Source organism: Pseudophryne corroboree (genome assembly GCF_028390025.1).
Source record: "Pseudophryne corroboree isolate aPseCor3 chromosome 6 unlocalized genomic scaffold, aPseCor3.hap2 SUPER_6_unloc_3, whole genome shotgun sequence".
Lineage (NCBI taxonomy): Eukaryota > Metazoa > Chordata > Amphibia > Anura > Myobatrachidae > Pseudophryne > Pseudophryne corroboree.
The window spans coordinates 819,269-839,166 of record NW_026967604.1 but is presented as its reverse complement, the minus strand read 5'-3'; the positions used below and the strand labels follow the sequence as shown (position 1 = coordinate 839,166).

General features: G+C 49.7%; 1 protein-coding gene across 2 annotated transcripts in view; it reads right to left on the bottom strand.

The window, feature by feature from the left end:
* The window catches only part of YBX2 (Y-box binding protein 2), an 83,353-nt gene that overhangs the window by 38,507 nt on the left and 24,948 nt on the right, over positions 1 to 19,898 (bottom strand). For both annotated transcript variants that reach the window (XM_063950430.1, XM_063950429.1), the window contains exon 6: positions 13,966 to 14,060. In XM_063950430.1, the coding sequence (XP_063806500.1) occupies positions 13,966 to 14,060 (95 nt within the window). The remainder of the gene's footprint in view (positions 1 to 13,965; positions 14,061 to 19,898) is intronic.

Genomic DNA, 19,898 nt, shown 5'->3' with positions numbered 1-19,898 from the left:
AGAAAGGTGTGAACATCCGACAGTGGAGCACCAAGGATACGGGAAACTCTAAACACCCCAGGGTCGTAGTGTCTGGCAGCGCACCACTGGAACTATGTATGCCACACCCAGTAATAGATAGGGGCAGAGGCCAGATTTTGCACTCTGTGCATGATTTGAATCACAGAGCGAGAGAAACCTTTGGACCTTAGGATGGATGACTCAAGAACCACACCGTCAAAGACAGACTGGCTAGGTCCAGGTGGAGACAAGGACCCCGAGACAACAGGTCTGGTCGGAGAGGAAGAGTCTATGGAGATGCACTGAAAATCGGAGAAGCAATGATGCCTAGGCTTTCGCCTGAGTAACCAGGAGGAAGGTGCTTCCTTCCTGCTTGAACTTTCACAGAACCCGCGGAGGAAGGGAGACTGGAGGAACGACATACGGCAGATGTAAGGTTACCTTAATATCAGGGTATCCACAAAGGCTGCTTCAGGATCTCTTGCCCTGAATCCGTATACAGGAACCTTGCAGTTGTGTCAGAAGGCTATACGATCCACATCCGGTTGGCCCCACTTTTGCACCAGGAGCTGTAACTCCTCTGGGTGTAGAAGCCACGTGCCAGCGTGTACGTCTTGCTGGCTGAGGAAATCTGCTTCCCAGTTGAGAATTCCAGTATAAAAACCATTGAGATGGCGTTCGAATCACTGGAGAATGTGGGTTACTCCCTGCATCGCCAACTACGAGTGCCGCCCTGATGGTTGAGGTAGGCCACTGTAGTGGCGTTATCAGACTGAATCTAGACTGGTCTACCCCGAAGCAGATCCAGTACTAGACTGAGGGCTCTGTAGACCGCTCGGAGCTCTAGAACATTGATTGGCATGCAGCTTTCTTTGAGTCCAACAGCCCTGAAAAGGAGTGTTGTCCAGTCACTGTGCTCCATCTGCAGAGACTAGCATCCATGGTTAGCAGTACCCAATCCAGAAATCAAAAGGGTCACCACTTGTTGAGACGTTCCGTCTGGAGCCACCAGGTTAGGGACAGGTGGACCTCCTGAGAGGACGATCGTCTGGGACTTAATCAGGTGGGGTTGTCCATTCCAACGAGACAGAATCAGGTGTTGGAGGGTCCTGAAGTGGAGCTGGACATACTCCAGCATGGACCCCAGGACTTGCATGGCCGAGCAGATGGACACTTGACTGTAAAATTTGGTGCTGAAAATTTTTTCTGCAGGCAGAAAAATTTTCAGAACTCAAGACTCCAGGAGAGCTCCCAGATGTAGCATCTGGTGTGAAGGCGTGAGGGATGACTTTACAGTTGAAGGGCCAGCCCAGCCATGTTGCTATAGGATAGCAATAGTCAGCTGGAGGTGGCAATGTGCCAGAAAGCACAGGTCATCCTGATAAGGGAGCAGTGACTCCTTGACGACTTAGCTGTGCCACCATAACTGTCATGATTTTGGTAAAGACTGGGCGCAGTACACAGCCCACTAGGCTGTGCCCGAAACGGTTAATGTTGCTGAAGTGTAGCTAACAAGATGATGCTATAGGGACATGCAGATAAGCATCTTAAATGTCCAGGGACATCATAAAGTCCCCAGGCTCAATAGCTAGGACAATAGAGCGAAGAGTTTCCATACGAAACTTGAGAGATTTGAGAATAGGTCGATGGGACCCATTGAGTTGCTGACCAAGAAACAGGGCGAACTAGAAACTGGTCCCATGTTGTGACCAAGGGACAGGAACCATCACTCCTGATTTTAGGAGAGTGAATAACCTGGTGGAGGACCCACAGCCTTGCTGTGATCTGAAGGGGGATCTGTGCAAAATAATTGTTGAGGGGGTCGTCACCTGAAGGAGACTGCATACTCATGGGAAACAATAAGAATTTACTTACCGATAATTCTATTTCTCGTAGTCCGTAGTGGATGCTGGGAACTCCGTAAGGACCATGGGGAATAGCGGCTCCGCAGGAGTCTGGGCACATCTAAAGAAAGCTTTAGGATCACCTGGTGTGCACTGGCTCCTCCCCCTATGACCCTCCTCCAAGCCTCAGTTAGGATACTGTGCCCGGACGAGCGTACACAATAAGGAAGGATCTTGAATCCCGGGTAAGACTCATACCAGCCACACCAATCACACTGTACAACTTGTGATCTGAACCCAGTTAACAGCATGATAATAGAGGAGCCTCTAGAAAAGATGGCTCACTACAGCAATAACCCAAATTTTTTTGGTAATCATAATTATGTACCAGTATTGCAGACAATCCGCACTTGGGATGGGCGCCCAGCATCCACTACGGACTACGAGAAATAGAATTATCGGTAAGTAAATTCTTATTTTCTCTGACGTCCTAGTGGATGCTGGGAACTCCGTAAGGACCATGGGGATTATACCAAAGCTCCCAAACGGGCGGGAGAGTGCGGATGACTCTGCAGCACCCAATGAGAGAACTCCCGGTCCTCCTCAGCCAGGGTATCAAATTTGTAGAATTTTACAAACGTATTTGCTCCTGACCAAGTAATTGCTCGGCAAAGTTGTAAAGCAGAGACCCCTCGGGCAGCTGCCCAAGATGAGCCCACCTTCCTTGTGGAGTGGGCATTTACAGATTTTTGGCTGTGGCAGGCCTGCCACAGAATGTGCAAGCTGAATTGTACTACAAATCCAACGAGCAATCGTCTGCTTAGAAGCAGGAGCACCCAGCTAGTTAGGTGCATACAGGATAAAACAGCGAGTCAGATTTCCTGACTCCAGCCGTCCTGGAAACATATAGTTTCCGGGTCCTGACAACGTCTAGCAACTTGGAGTCCTCCAAGTCCCTAGTAGCCGCAGGCACCACAACAGGTTTTGTTCAGGTGAACGCTGAAACCACCTTAGGGAGAAACTGAGGACGAGTCCTCAATTCCGCCCTGTCCGAATGGAAAATCAGATAAGGGCTTTTACAGGATAAAGCCACCAATTCTGACACGCGCCTGGCCCAGGCCAGAGCCAACAGCATGACCACTTTTTCTGTGAGATATTTTAACTTCACAGATTTAAGTGGGTCAAACCAATGTGACTTTTGGAACCCAAAAACCACCTGGAGATCCCAAAGTGCCACTGAAGGCACAAAAGGAGGCTGTATATGCAGTACCCCTTTAACAAATGTCTGAACTTCAGGGACTGAAGCTAGTTCTTTTTTGGAAGAAAATTGACAGCCGAAATTTGAACCTTAATGGACCCCAATTTCAGGCCCATAGATACTCCTGTTTGCAGGAAATGTAGGAATCGACCCAGTTGAATTTCCTCCGTCGAGCCTTACTGGCCTCGCACCACGCAACATTTTCGCCAAATGCGGTGATAATGTTATACGGTTACATCCTTCCTGGCTTTTATCAGGATAGGGATGACTTCATCCGGAATGCCTTTTTCCTTCAGGATCCGGCGTTCAACCGCCATGCCGTCAACGCAGCCGCGATAAGTCTTGGAACAGACAAGGTTCTTGCTGGAGCAGGTCCCTTCTTAGAGGTAGAGGCCACGGATCCTCCGTGAGCATCTCTTGAAGTTCCGGTAACCCAGTCCTTCTTGGCCAATCCGGAGCCACTAATATAGTGCTTACTCCTCTCCATCTTATCAATCTCAGTACCTTGGGTATGAGAGGCAGAGGAGGGAACCCATACACTGATTTGGTACACCCACGGTGTTACCAGAGCATCTACAGCTATTGCCTGAGGGTCCCTGGACCTGGCGCAATACCTGTCGAGTTTTTCCCAACGGTTTATAATCATGTGGAAGACTTCTGGGTGAAGTCCCTAATCTCCCGGGTGGAGGTCGTGCTGAGGAAATCTGCTTCCCAGTTGTCCACTCCCGGAATGAAAACTGCTGACAGTGCTATCACATGATTTTTCGCCCAGCGAAGAATCCTTGCAGCTTCTGCCATTGCCCTCCTGCTTCTTGTGGCACCCTGTCTGTTTACGTGGGTGACTGCCGTAACGTTGTGCAACTGGATCAACACTGGCTGACCTTGAAGCAGAGGTCTTGCTAAGCTTAGAGCATTGTAAATGGCCCTTAGCTTCAGGATATTTATGTGAAGTGATGTCTCCAGGCTTGACCATAAGCCCTGGATATTCCTTCCCTGTGTGACTGTTCCCCAGCCTCGTAGGCTGGCAACCGTGGTCACCAGGACCCAGTCCCGAATGCCGAATCTGCGGCCCTCTAGAAGATGAGCACTCTGCAACCACCACAGGAGGGATACCCTTGTCCCTGGTGACAGGGTTATCCGCTGATGCATCTGAAGATGCGACCCGGACCATTTGTCCAGTAGGTTCCACTGGAAAGTCTTGCGTGGAATCTGTCGAATGGGATTGCTTCGTAGGAAGCCACCATTTTTACCCAGAACCCTTGTGCATTGATGCACTGAGACTTGGTTCGGTTTTAGGAGGTTCCTGACTAGCTCGGATAACTGCCTGGCTTTCTCCTCCGGGAGAAACACCTTCTTTCTGGACTGTGTCCAGGATCATCCCTAGGAACAGAAGACAAGTCGTCGGAACCAGCTGCGATTTTAGAATATTGAGAATCCAATCGTGCTGCCGCAACACTACCTGAGATAGTGCTACACCGACCTCCAACTGTTCCCTGGATCTTACCCTTATCAGGGAATTGTCCAAGTAAAGGATAACTAAAATTCCCTTCCTTCGAAGGAATATCATCATTTCGGTCATTACCTCAGTAAAGACCCGGGGTGCCGTGGACCATCCCTACGGCAGCGTCTGAACTGATAGTGACAGTTCTGTACCATAACCTGAGATACCCTTGGTGAGAAGGGTAAATTTTGACATGAAGGTAAGCATCCTTGATGTCCCGAGACATCATGTAGTCCCCTTCTTCCAGGTTTGCAATCACTGCTCTGAGTGACTCAATTTTGAATTTGAACCTCTGTATGTAAGTGTTCAAAGATTTTAGATTTTAAAATCGGTCTCACCGAGCCGTCTGGCTTCGGTACCACAATAGTGTGGAATAATACCCCGTTCCCTGTTGCAGGAGGGGTACCTTAATCATCACCTGCTGGGAATACAGCTTGTGAATGGCTTCCAAAACTGCCTCCCTGTCAGCGGGAGACGTCGGTAAAACAGACTTTTGGAAACGGCGAGGGGAATACGTCTCGAATTCCAATTTGTACCCCTGAAATATTACCTGAAGGATCCAGGGGTCTACTTGCGAGTGAGCCCACTGCGCACTGAAATTCACTGAGAACGGGCCCCCACCGTGCCTGAACTTGTAAAGCCCTAGCGTCATACTGAGGGCTTGGCAGAGGCGGAAAAGGGTTTCTGTTCCTGGGAACTGGCTGATCTCTGCAGCCATTTTCCTCTCCCTCTGTCACGAGCAGAAAAGAGGAACCCTTTTGTCCGCTTGCCAACCAGGACTGCGCCTGATAATACGGCGTCTTATTTTGAGAGGCGACCTAGGGTACATCCCCTTTTTTAAGGCAATACTTCCAAATGCCGTTTGGAATCCCTGACCACTTTACTGGTAGAATACAACGCACTTATACTTGATGCCAGTCGGCAAATATTCCGCTGTGCATCATGCATATATAGAAATGCATCTTTTAATTGCTCTATAGGCAATAATATACTGTCCTTATCTAGGATATCAATATTTCCAGTCACGGAATCTGACCACGCCACCCAGCACTGCACATCCAGGCTGAGGCGATTGCTGGTCGCAGTATAACACCAGTATGTGTGTAAATACATTTTAGGATACCCTCCTGCTTTTTATCAGCAGGATCCTTAAGGGCGGCCATCTCCAGAGAGGGTAGAGCCCTTGTTCTTACAAGCGTGTGAGCGCCTTATCCCCCCTAGGGGGTGTTTCCCAATGCACCCTAACCTCTGGCGGGAAAAGGTATACTGCCAATAACTTTTTAGAAATTATCAATTGTTATCGGGGGGAAACCCACGCATCATCACACACCTCATTTTATTTTTCAGATTCAGGAAAACTACAGGAAGTTTTTCCTCACCAAACATAATACCCCTTTTTTGGTGGTATTCATATTATCAGAAAAGTGTAAACATTTTCCATTGCCTCAATCATGCAATGTGTGGCCCTATTGGAAATCACGGTTGTCTCTTCACCGTCGACACAGGAGCCAGTATCCGTGTCGGCGTCTGTATCTGAGGTAACGGGCGCTTTAGAGCCCCTGTATGAGACGTCTGGACATGCACAAGCCGAGTAGCCGGCTGTCTCATGTCAACCACTGTCTTTTATACAAAGCTGACACTGTCACGCAATTTCAACAGTACATCCACTCAGGTGTCGACCCCCTAGGGGGTGACAACACTATTACAGACACTCTACTCCGTCTCCACATCATTTTTCTCCTCATACATGTCGACACAAACGTACCGACACAGCACACACAGGGAATGCTCTGATAGAGGACAGGACCCACTAGCCCTTAGGGGAGACAGAGGGAGAGTTTGCCAGCACACACCAGAGCGCTATATATATATATATACACAGGGATAACCTTATATAAGTGTTTTTCCCTTTATAGCTGCTGTATTGTTTATACTGCGCCTAATTTGTGCCCCCCTCTCTTTAACCCCTTTCTGTAGTGTAGTGCCTGCAGGGGAGAGCCAGGGAGCTTCCCTCCAACTGAGCTGTGAGGGAAAATGGCGCCAGTGTGCTGAGGAGATAGGCTCCGCCCCTTTCTCGGCATCCTTATCATCCGTTTTTCTGTATGTTTTGGCAGGGGTTAAATGCATCCATATAGCCCAGGAGTTATATGTGATGCATTTATTTTAGCCATATAAGGTTTTTATCGATTTATTGCGTCTCAGGGCGCTGCCCCCCCAGCGCCCTGCACCCTCAGTGACCGGAGTGTGAAGTGTGCTGAGAGCAATGGCGCACAGCTGCGGTGCTGTGCGCTACCTTATCTGAAGACAGGATCGTCTTCTGCCGCCGATTCCACCGGACCTCTTCGCTCTTCTGGCTCTGTAAGGGGGCCGGCGGCGCGGCTCCGGGACCCATCCAGGCTGAACCTGTGATCGTCCCTCTGGAGCTAATGTCCAGTAGCCTAAGAAACCCGATCCACTCTGCACGCAGGTGAGTCCGTTTCTTCTCCCCTTAGTCCCACGATGCAGTGAGCCTGTTGCCAGCAGGTCTCACTGAAAATAATAAACCTAAACTAAAACTTTCACAAAGAGCTCAGGAGAGCCCCTAGTGTGCACCCTTCTCGTCGGGCACAGAAATCTAACTGAGGCTTGGAGGAGGGTCATAGGGGGAGGAGCCAGTGCACACCAGGTGATCCTAAAGCTTTCTTTAGATGTGCCCAGACTCCTGCGGAGCCGCTATTCCCCATGGTCCTTACGGAGTTCCCAGCATCCACTAGGACGTCAGAGAAAACTTCTTGCACTTACGCGTCTGTAGTGGTCATGCCCAGGCTTGTGCGAACTGAAGTCAGCTTTCCAACCTGGGATCTACCTAGGGGAGGCCGTCCCCATCAAGCCATGGGCTTGTCAGGCTTGGTAGGTGGGAGTCTTGCAGCCCAGGCCTGCTCAAACTTTGGTTTAGAAGTCTTTGAGGAAGTTGTGCGTCTGGGAAAGAACAGACCTTCACTTTGTGGGTGAAAGGTGGGAGGTCCGAGCCCATGGAGTAGAGGCTGAGAGCAAGAAAATAAGATTTTACTCACCGGTAAATCTATTTCTCGTAGTCCGTAGTGGATGCTGGGGACTCCGTAAGGACCATGGGGAATAGACGGGCTCCGCAGGAGACAGGGCACTCTAAGAAAGAATTAGGACTACTGGTGTGCACTGGCTCCTCCCTCTATGCCCCTCCTCCAGACCTCAGTTAAGGAAACTGTGCCCGGAAGAGCTGACATTACAAGGAAAGGATTTTGGAATCCAGGGTAAGACTCATACCAGCCACACCAATCACACCGTATAACTTGTGATAACATACCCAGTCAATAGTATGAATAACAGAGCATCAAACAAACGGATGCCAACATAACAACCCTTAAATAAGCAATGACTATATACAAGTATTGCAGAAGAAGTCTGCACTTGGGACGGGCGCCCAGCATCCACTACGGACTACGAGAAATAGATTTACCGGTGAGTAAAATCTTATTTTCTCTAACGTCCTAGTGGATGCTGGGGACTCCGTAAGGACCATGGGGATTATACCAAAGCTCCCAAACGGGCGGGAGAGTGCAGATGACTCTGCAGCACCGAATGGGCAAACACAAGGTCCTCCTCAGCCAGGGTATCAAACTTGTAGAATTTTGCAAAAGTGTTTGAACCCGACCAAGTAGCTGCTCGGCAAAGCTGTAATGCAGAGACCCCTCGGGCAGCCGCCCAAGAAGAGCCCACCTTCCTTGTGGAATGGGCTTTCACTGATTTTGGATGCGGTAATCCAGCCGCAGAATGAGCTTGCTGAATCGTGCTACAGATCCAGCGAGCAATAGTTTGCTTTGAAGCAGGAGCACCCAGCTTGTTGGATGCATACAGGATAAACAGCGAGTCAGTTTTCCTGACTCCAGCCGTTCTGGTTACATAAATCTTCAAAGCCCCGACTACATCTAGCAACTTGGAATCCTCCAAGTCCCGAGTAGCCGCAGGCACCACAATAGGTTGGTTCAAATGAAAAGATGACACCACCTTCGGCAGAAATTGCAGACGAGTCCGTAATTCTGCCCTGTCTATATGGAAAACCAGATAGGGGTTTTTACATAACAAAGCCGCCAATTCTGACACACGCCTAGCCGAAGCTAAGGCCAATAGCATGACCACTTTCCACGTGAGATACTTTAGCTCCACGGTCTTAAGTGGCTCAAACCAGTGGGATTTCAGGAAACTTTACACCACGTTAAGAGATCCCAAGGTGCCACTGGTGGCACAAAAGGGGGCTGAATATGCAGCACTCCCTTAACAAAAGTCTGAACCTCAGGAAGTGAAGCCAGTTCCTTTTGAAAGAAAATGGATAGAGCCGAAATCTGGACCTTTATGGACCCTAATTTTAAGCCCATAGTCACTCCTGACTGTAGGAAGTGCAGGAACCGGCCCAGCTGGAATTCCTCTGTAGGGGTCTTCCTGGCCTCACACCAAGCAACATATTTTCGCAATATACGGTGATAATGTTTTGCCGTCACATCCTTCCTAGCCTTTATCAGCGTAGGAATAACTTCATCCAGAATGCCTTTTTCCACTAGGATCCGGCGTTCAACCGCTATGCCGTCAAACGCAGCCACGGTAAGTCTTAGAACAGACAGGGCCCTTGTTGCAACAGATCCTGTCTGATAGGCAGAGGCCATGGGTCCTCTGAGCATTTCTTGCAGTTCCGGGTACCAAGTCCTTCTTGGCCAATCTGGAATAATGAGTATTGTTCTCACTCCTTTTTCTTACGATTCTCAGCACCTTGGGGATGAGAGGAAGAGGAGGAAACAAATAGACCGACTGGTACACCCACGGTGTCACTAGCGCGTCCACAGCTATCGCCTGAGGGTCTCTTGACCTGGCGCAATACCTTTGTAGCTTTTTGTTGAGGCGGGATGCCATCATGTCCACCTGTGGCAGTTCCCATCGATTTGTAATCTGTGTGAAGATTTCGTGATGAAGTCCCCACTCTCCCGGGTGGAGGTCGTACCTGCTGAGCAAGTCTGCTTCCCAGTTGTCAACTCCCGGAATGAAGACTGCTGACCGTGCTTGCACGTGATTCTCTGCCCAACGAAGAATTCTGGTGGCTTCCGCCATCGCCACCCTGCTTCTTGTGCCGCCCTGGCGGTTCACATGAGCCACTGCGGTGATGTTGTCTGACTGAATCAGAACCGGATGGTTGCGAAGCAGAGGCTCCGCTTGACTCAGGCCGTTGTATATGGCCCTTAGTTCCAGGATATTGATGTGCAGACAAGTCTCCTGACTTAACCACAGCCCTTGGAAGTTTCTTCCCTGAGTGACTGCCCCCCATCCTCAGAGGCTTGCATCCGTGGTCACCAGGACCCAGTCCTGTATGCCAAACCCGCGGCCCTCGAGAAGGTGAGCACTTTGCAGCCACCACAGAAGAGACACCCTGGCCCTGGTGGATAGGGTGATCAGCCGATGCATCTGAAGATGCGATCCGGACCACTTGTCCAACAGGTCCCACTGAAAGTTCCTCGCATGGAACCTGCCGAAGGGAATGGCTTCGTATGACGCCACCATCTTTCCCAGGACTCGCGTGCATTGATGCACCGACACGTTTTGGTTTTAAGAGGTCTCTGACCAGAGTCACGAGCTCCTGAGCCTTCTCCGCCGGGAGAAACACCTTCTTCTGGTCCGTGTCCAGAATCATGCCCAGAAAGGGCAGACGCGTCGTAGGAATCAGCTGCGACTTTGGAATATTCAGAATCCAGCCGTGCTGTTGCAACACTTCCTGAGTGTGCTACGCTGATCAGTAACTGCTCTCTGGATCTCGCCTTTATGAGGAGATCGTCCAAGTATGGGATAATTGTGACTCCTTGCTTTCGTAGGAGCACCATCACTTCCGCCATTACCTTGGTAAATATTCTCGGTGCCGTGGACAGACCAAACAGCAACATCTGGAATTGGTAATGGCAGTCCTGTACCACAAATCTGAGGTACTCCTGATGAGGTGGATAAATAGGGACATGCAGGTAAGCATCCTTTATGTCCAGAGACACCATAAAATCCCCCTCTTCCAGGCTTGCAATTACCGCTCTGAGCGATTCCATCTTGAACTTGAACCTTTTCAGGTAAATGTTCAGGGATTTAAATTCAATATGGGTCTGACCGAACCATCCGGTTTCAGTACCACAAACATTGTGGAATAGTAACCCCTTCCCTGTTGAAGGGGAACCTTTACCACCACCTGCTGGAGATATAATTTGTGAATCGCCGCTAACACTACCTCCCTTTCTATGGGGGAAGCTGGCAGGGCCGATTTGAGGTAACGGTGAGGGGGCATCACTTCGAATTCCAGCTTGTATCCCTGAAACACAATCTGTATAGCCCATGGATCCACCTGTGAGCGAACCCACTGGTGGTTGAAATTTCGGAGACGCGCCCCCACCGCTCCCGGCTCCACCTGTGGAGCCCCAGCGTCATGCGGTGGATTTAGTGGAAGCCGGTGAGGACTTCTGTTCCTGGGAACTAGCTGTATTGTGCAGCTTCTTTCCTCTACCCCTGCCTCTGGCAAGAAAGGACGCACCTCTGACTTTCTTGCCTTTTTGTGATCGAAAGGACTGCATTTGGTAATACAGTGCTTTCTTAGGCTGTGAGGGAATATATGGCAAAAAATTTGACTTCCCAGCCGTAGCTGTGGAAACCAGGTCCGAGAGACCGTCCCCAAACAATTCCTCTCCCTTGTAAGGTAAAACCTCCATGTGCTTTTTTGAGTCGGCATCACCTGTCCATTGCCGAGTCCACAGGACCCTTCTGGCAGAAATCGACATTGCATTTATTCTAGAGCCCAGTAGGCAAATGTCCCTCTGGGCATCCCTCATATATAGGACAGCGTCTTTTATATGCCCCAGGGTCAGTAAAATAGTATCCTTGTCCAAGGTATCAAGTTCCTCAGATAAAGTATCTGTCCATGCTGCTACAGCACTACACATCCAGGCCGACGCAATTGCCGGCCTCAGTAGGGTACCTGAATGTGTATAAACAGACTTCAGGATACTTTCCTGCTTTCTATCCGCAGGATCCTTTAGGGCGGCCGTATCCTGTGACGGCAGGGCCACCTTCTTAGATAAGCGTGTCAAAGCTTTGTCTACCCTAGGGGATGACTCCCAGCGTAACCTGTCCGTTGGCGGGAAAGGATACGCCATAAGCATCCGTTTGGAAATCTGCACTTTCCTATCAGGAGATTCCCAAGCTTTTTCACATAAATCATTTAACTCATGTGAAGGGGGAAAAGTCACCTCCTGCCGTTTTTCCCCAAACATATAAACCCTCTTGTCAGGGACCGGGTTTACCTCTGAAATGTGCAACACATCCTTCATTGTTATAATCATGTAGCGGATGGCTTTAGCTATTTTAGGCTGTAACTTTGCATCATCGCCATAGACACTGGAGTCAGAGTCCGTGTCGATATCTGTGTCAACAATCTGGGATAGTGGGCGCTTCTGAGACCCTGACTGTCCCAAGGCTTCAGCTTTATCCAACCTTTTATGTAAGGAGTTTACATTATTTAACACCTTCCACATATCCATCCAATCAGGTGTCGGCGCCGTCGGCGGAGACACCACATTCAACTGCACCTGCTCTGCTTCCACATAGCCCTCGTCAAACATGTCGACACAATCGTACCGACACCACACACACACAGAGGATGCTCTATTTGAGGACAGAACCCCCACAAGGCCTTTTGGAGAGACAGAGTATGCCAGCACACACCCCAGCGCTATATGTCCCAGGAATTACACAGTAACTTAGTGTTTACCCAGTAGCTGCTGTATATACTGATATTGCGCTAAATTTATGTGCCCCCCCTCTCTTTTTACCCTCTTTCTACCGTGAATCTGCAGGGGAGAGCCTGGGGAGCTTCCTCTCAGCGGAGCTGTGGAAAGAAAATGGCGCTGGTGAGTGCTGAGGAAGAAGCTCCGCCCCCTCAGCGGCGGGCTTCCGTCCCGCGATTTTGTGAAACATAATGGCGGGGGTTCATGCATACATACAGTGCCCAGCTGTATATATGCTTTTTTTTGCCAGGAGGTACTTAAGTGCTGCCCAGGGCGCCCCGCCCTGCGCCCTACAGTGACCGGAGTGTGTGGGAGCAATGGCGCACAGCTGCAGTGCTGTGCGCTACCTCATATGAAGACAGGAGTCTTCTGCCGCCGATTTTGATGTCTTCTTGCTTCACTCGCCGGCTTCTGTCTTCAGGCTCGGCGAGGAGGGCGGCGGCGCGGCTCCGGGAACGGACAACCAAGGGTGAGTTCCTGTGTTCGATCCCTCTGGAGCTAATGGTGTCCAGTAGCCTAAGAAGCGCAACCTATCCGCAGTTAGTAGGTTTGCTTCTCTCCCCTCAGTCCCTCGTAGCAGAGAGTCTGTTGCCAGCAGATCTCTCTGAAAATAAAAAACCTAACAAAACACTTTATTAGCAAGCTCTGGAGAGCTCACTAAAATGCACCCAGCTCCGTCCGGGCACATATTCTAACGGAGGTCTGGAGGAGGGGCATAGAGGGAGGAGCCAGTGCACACGAGTAGTCCTAATTCTTTCTTAGAGTGCCCTGTCTCCTGCGGAGTCCGTCTATTCCCCATGGTCCCTACGGAGTCCCCAGCATCCACTAGGACGTTAGAGAAAGCAGTCTTAGCTGCTGAGAGTGTAGCCACAAATCTGTCCAGTTCTGCTCCAAGCATGATCTCCCCAGTGAAGGGTAAGAATTCCAAGGCCTTCTTGTAATCCATGTCTGCTTTCCATGAGTGGAGCAAGAGGATGCGGTGGGCGACCAATGAGGTAGCAGATTACTTGGAAGCCAGGAGACACGCATCCAAAGATACTTCCCCTAAATAAGAGGCTGCCTTTCTGATATGAGCGATGTGAGCGTCTCCCATGAGGCGTCTGAGGTAAGGCCTTCCGCCCCGTGTACAATGGCCTTGGGGCTGCTTAGAAGCAGACCCACTGTTTAAGCAGTGAACCTGCTCCTGCCAGCACCAAAACGAAACTGAGGAGCCAGAGCATGGAGGTGGGGTATAGGTGGGAGGTACTGGAGCATCTTGAGATACCCACCAGCTTAACTGCTTGGTGCCCAGTCCTTTACCACCACCTACACCCCGATGTCTCCATGCGAGCCAAAAGGAACCCAAAGAAAATACATTTTGCAATACTAAAAGGGCAGGAGGGCAGAGGACGACAGATAAGGAGAGGCGGGATGGGGAGCAGGTGCGTGGTCAGGGAAAGTGAAACGAGTTCCAGAGGAGGGCGGGAGAGATTTAGCAGAGACCAGAGTGAACATGGATTTCCTGGAGACAAGGCATCATGTAGGGTAGTAAGCACATGTTCATACCTACGGATTCTGGGACGGAACCTTCGTGGCGGAAGTCTCTGATCATCTCCACCTGGCTGAGCGTCAGGAAGGGCAGGGTCTTTAGTCTCTGCATCCTACAGAAGGACCAGATAGGACACTACTTACACATGAAGATATACCACGGAGAGCCTGAATGGCTAGAGTTTTCTCCAGTGAAGACCGGATGTGGGACAGCTGAAACTACCATCACTTCACGGTACTAATCTAGTATGAGACGTAGTGTACGGCAAGCTCTCTGAAGGCTCTAGTCTAGTGGCACAGCAGCCAAGTCACTGAACAACCTTCCTGCTATACAGACATGGAGTGGCAGTACCTCCATCCTTAGTGATTCTAGCTATACAGGTGCCTGGAAAGATACCCCTATCACCCTACGTGTATTCTCACCAATACCTTCCCCAGCTCAGCATTAAACAGTAAAGTCACACAAATTTCCATTAAAAGTGACTTTTGTGGGAATAGTACAGTTTGCATTTTTTGTGGTGACCAGCTAGAAGAGCAGAGTTATGGTACACTACCATTGTAAACTCTTTCTTCGAAGTTCATAGGGTCCACAGGGAACATCAGGTTGTAGGTGGTGGGAGCTAGGCACCAAACCGTTCAAGCTTTAGCTTGTTCCAGAATGCTTAGCTCCTCTCCTATAACCCCACCTCCATGCTCAGGCATTCAGTTTTGTTAACCAGCTCAAACCAGAAAGAGGAAATGAGAGAAGATAGATGTTAGACTTAACACATTCAGACAGGAGAAAGGAACCAGAGGCCAATGCCGCAAACACCCAGAGAGGCCAGGTGCGTCAGGGTGGGCACCCTGTGGACCATAGAACCTCTAAGAAAGTGTACCATAACTCCTTTTCTTTATCAGGGTTCATGGGTTCCACAGGGAACATCGGAGATGTCCTAAAGCAGTACTTCAAGGGAGGGGACGCACCTGAGAGGATATAAGAATCTAGCGCCCGAATGAAGCATCCTGGGAGGCAAATGCATCAAAGGCATAAAACCAAAGAAAAGTGTGGACCGAAGACCACATACCCTTGCACAATTGTTCGGTGGATGCACCACAGCGTGCCGCCCATGAGGGTTCTACAGACCGAGCAGAATGGGCAGAAATGGAAGCTGGCATGGGAAGTGTAAGCATGTGCAATGACCACTAATCCATGTGGCCAGTATCTGCCAATTAGCAGGTCAACCACATTTGTGTACACCAAAAAGCATGAACAGGGCATCAGACCGTCTGATGGAGCTAGTACGGTCTACACGCACCAAAGAACATTCTTTAACAGATAAGTCTGGCAAGACAAAGGCTGGAACAATCTCCTGATTAAAGGTGGAAAGAAAACACTTTAGGGAGGAAAACGGGCCTAGTCCGGGGAACTGCCCTGTCTTGATGAAAAATCAGGAAGGGGGGACGACAGAAGAGGGGCTCCTAAGTCAGACACCCTTCTGGCCGAAGCAATGGCAAGTAAAAATAACACTTTAGCCATCAGCTGTCTGAGATGGGCTGACTCCAAAAGGTTCAAATGGAGGCTCTTGAAGGGCGGTAAACACTACAGACAGATCCCAAGGAGCCACCGGAGGGACATAAGGAGGTTGTATGCGGATTATACCCTGAAGAAAGGTACATACATCAGCAAGTGAGGCAATCTTGCGTTGGAACCAGACAATTCAGAAACGTACACTTTGAGAGAGGCAAGATGTAAGCCTAAATCCAAACCACGTTGTAGAAATGAAAGTATTCATGTTCGAAAGACTGTTGCATCGTAACGATTGGCAGAGCGCCACATAAAGTGTGCCATACTATATAATCTATTCGTGCTTAGGCAGGTTTACAGGTCTGAAGCACTGTTTGAAACACAGCCTTCGAAAATCCTTTAGTCTTTAGGATTGATGATTCAAGAGCCATGCCATCAAAGAGACAGACAGATAAGGTACGGATGGAGACATGGGCCCTGAGATAGAAGATCCTATCGCTGAGGAAGTTCAAGGGGTTGCCCCACCAAGAGGCCCTGGAGATCAGAGAACCAAAGCTGTCCAGGCCACCAGAATGAGGTTTCCTCCTTATTTGAACTTACGAAGGACCCCGAAGGAAAGATGTATGGTAGACGAGAGGCCCACTGGACGGACATGGCGTCTACGAATGCTGCCTGTGGATCCCTGGTTCGGGATCTGAATACTGGAACCTCACGGTTGTGGTGTGAGGCCATGAGATCCACATCTGGTAGGCCCCACCTGTCCACCAGAAATTGGAAGACATCTGGGTGAAGAGCCCATTCTCCCGCGTAAGCAACCTGACAACTGAGGAAGTCTGCTTCCCAGTTGAGTACGCCTGGAATAAATACCACCGATATGGTAGGTAGGGGACGTTCGGCCCATCAGAAAATTTGACACTTCTTGCATTGCCATCCTGCTGCGAGTGCCTCCGATTGATAAATGCAACTGTTGTGGCATTCTGACTGAACCTGGACTGGCCTATCTTGGAGAAGTGTCTGGGCTACAGTCAGCACCCTGTACACCACCCTCAACTCCAACACATTGATTGGCAAGCGAGACTCTGCTAGGCTCCAACATCACCAAAACTAATGTGGTTAGGTTACCACTCCCCAGCCAAGGCTGGCATCTGTTGTGAACAGGACCCACTGGGGACTCAGAAGGGGCATCCCATGTTCAGTTGCTGGTCTTGGAGCCACCAAGTCTGAGTGACTGCCAAGCCTCTGGAGTCAGTTAATTGGGATCTGCTGCGATGAGGTTGGCCGTTCCACCTGGAAAGAATCAGTCTTTGCAGAGGAAGTGAATGAAACGGAGCAAATTTGACCATGTCGAATGTTAACACCAATAGCCAGAGGATTTGTATTGCTGAATGCACTGCGTTGCGGACGGTGGTGAAGGAAGTGTCATTTTGTTCTGCAGTTTCAAAATCTTGTCCTGGGATAGGTAAAGTTGTTTCCAGTATCCAGAAGTGCTACCAGATGCAACATCCATTGTGACGGAGTAAGGGAGGACTTTTCCGAATTTATTAGCCATCCGTGACATCACAGGAAGGCTACTGTCAGTTGGAGATGTTTAAGAAGAACATTGTGCGAGTTCGCCAGGATCAGATTGTACGGGAGAATCAGAATACCTTGGCACAGGTGTGCTGCCATGACTTTGGTAAAGATTCTCGGTGCCGTGGATAGGCCAAACGGCAGTGCCCAGAACTGATCATGTTGGTTGCATATAGCAAACCGCAGGAATTGCAGATAGGAATTAGCAATAGGGATATGCATCCTGTATATCCAGGGAAACCATGAAGTCCTAAGGTTCCATGGCTGGAACTATGGATCGCAAGGTTTCCATGTGAAACTCTGAAGCTTTCAAACGTGTTTAAAGATTTGAGATTTAGAATCGGCCGGTGTGACCGGTTCGGTTTTGGAACTAGGAACAGGGTCAAATTGTAGCATCAGCCCCGTTGGGACTGAGGAACCGGTACTATCACTCCTGAGTATAGAAGGGAATTGACCACGTTTTGAAGCATCCGAGCAGTGATCGGATTTGAAGGTAGACCAGTGTTGAAATACTGTTGAGGGAGGCGTCCCTTCAATGAGACAGCGTACCCGCAAGAGACAACTTCTTGCATCCAAGCGTCTGAAGTGGTCACGGTCCAAACCTGCGCAGAGTGAAGAAGTCGTCCTGCCACCCTAAGGTCCTCCAGGGGGAGGGCCACCCCCTCAGGCTTGTCAGGTTTTGTTGCAGGTTGACTAGCTGCCCTGGGTTGTTTGGCCTCAGGCTTAGAGGGCTTTGCCATGCGCATTTGGCTAGGAAATGACAGTCCCTTAGCCTTTCCTCGTGGAAGAAAAGGAGTGAAAATTGGTAATTTTGGCTGCGGAGCAGGATTAGTTGGGGGAAAAAGGCTGTTTCGGCTACAGCCAAGCATGTTACAAATTTAGTGCTTCAAGGAGAATGTCACCTGTGAAGGGAAGAATTTACAAAGATTTCTTGGAATCCAAATCCACCTTCCAATAACGCAGCCAAAGAATGTGTTGAGCAAGCACTGATAGCAGATGCCTTAGCTGCTATAACACCAGCCTCAGATAAAGCTTCTCCAATGTAAGAAGTGGCTGACGTAACACGCGTGAGATACATCCTGCATTCCTCCTCAGACATATCTAAAGGCAGTTCCCTCTGCAATTGCCTGCACCCATGCTTCAATAGCCATAGTGACCCAAGAAGCTGCCACTGTGGGTCTATACACCTATCTGTAGGGGTCCTTCAACGAGGAGCCCTTGGCGACAGGCAAAGTGGACGACACCACGACACGTGTAACATGAGTACACTGGAGGCGGAGTTTCCCACTTTGCACACGGGCGCTGGTAAGGGATAGTGCGCCAATGCACGCTTAAACAAAGGAAACTTTACCAGGAGCATTCCAGGGATCCTGCCTAATTTCCATTAAATGATCAGAATGTGGGATTGCCGTTTTAATTAGCTTTTGCTTTTTAAACAAATCTGTTTCCTTAGCATCAGGTCTGGGTTCCTCCTTACCACCATACCACCCCCGGTATACCGTCAAAGTAGGCGTTTTCCCCTCTACGGGTGTCCACGACTCCCATAGAGGGACAATAGAACCTGTGGCGAGCACAGCCCGCCACCGAGACCGCAAATAACTTCCTTGCACTCGCCCCCCTGCCGGCATTCTACCACTTGGAATGCCAATGTCAGGATCCCCATGTTCGGCATCCCGGCCGGCAGGATCTCATACCGGATCCCCCGCAGATGACCCTGCTGAGCAAAGTCTACGTGAGTGTAACAAGGAATTCTGCTGGTTTGCAACCTTTTGTTAGACATAGTAGTGAAAAATGTGGGCGCCCGTGCACTGAATATAAGGATACAAACAGAGCAGAATGTGTTATGCGACTGATCACAGCTATATACGTGCTGTGATAACCCTGGAAGCACCTGTGACCAGGGTACAGAAATAACAGTAATATACAGTACAGTGAGAAGAACTCAGACAGCAGAACTAGCAGTCACATACAATACAGAGAAACAATATTACTGCAATGAGCACTTGGATAAACTCCTCTGGCGTGCTGCAGACTGTGTTCTAAGATGGCTGCCCGGGTCTCTGTGAGGGAAGGAGGGAGAGTGAGGCAGCTCCAGGGCGGGAAATCAGCAATAGACTGGTGCCCAGAGCTGGGGGAGGGACTACAGGTCAAGTGCCGCCTCCCCTGTGCTGGTCCTCACCCCAGGTACTTTGCGGGCCTTATTGAAATGAGTGTTTGCACACCCAGAAACGTGCCCTGTATTGCCATGGTGGTCTAGTGGCGTCCCTGTTCTGTAACAGCGTCCACACCAGCGCCGCAGTCAGTTTCCTCATAAGCACAGTAGATCACCATTTACAAGTGGGTCCCAGAGAAAGGGACCCTCTTAACTGCCCCCTGAGTTGCTGGCCACATAGTCCTGGGGTTCCCACAGCCAGAGGTGCTAGTCGCCCTTTGTGTCCACGCCACAAATTCCAGGCAGAGGTCTAGTGGTAGTTCCGTCACCAGCAGGGATGGAGCTGCAGCGTTGAGTTGAAACCGACATACAGCGTTGACAACCCAAGAAAAAAAAAAATTTTTTAAAAAATAAAAATGAAAAAAAAAAAGCTTTTGGTCCGATTAGCAAAAAAAAAAACCAAAAAAAAAAAACCCGGTCAGTGCACCTACTTCTTGCAGGCACCCACTTAGAACTGAATCCCTGTGAATGGAGGCGGGGTTATAGGATCAGGGAGGTAAGCATTCTGGGACAAGATAAAGCTTTGACTGTTTGGTGCCTGGCTCTCATTCACCACCTACAACCCGATGGTCCTTGTGGACCCTATGAACCCTGATGAAGAAAAATGGTTACGACTCCCAGCATGCAACAAGAGAATGCAGAGCGAGAGATGTATTTACACTCAGT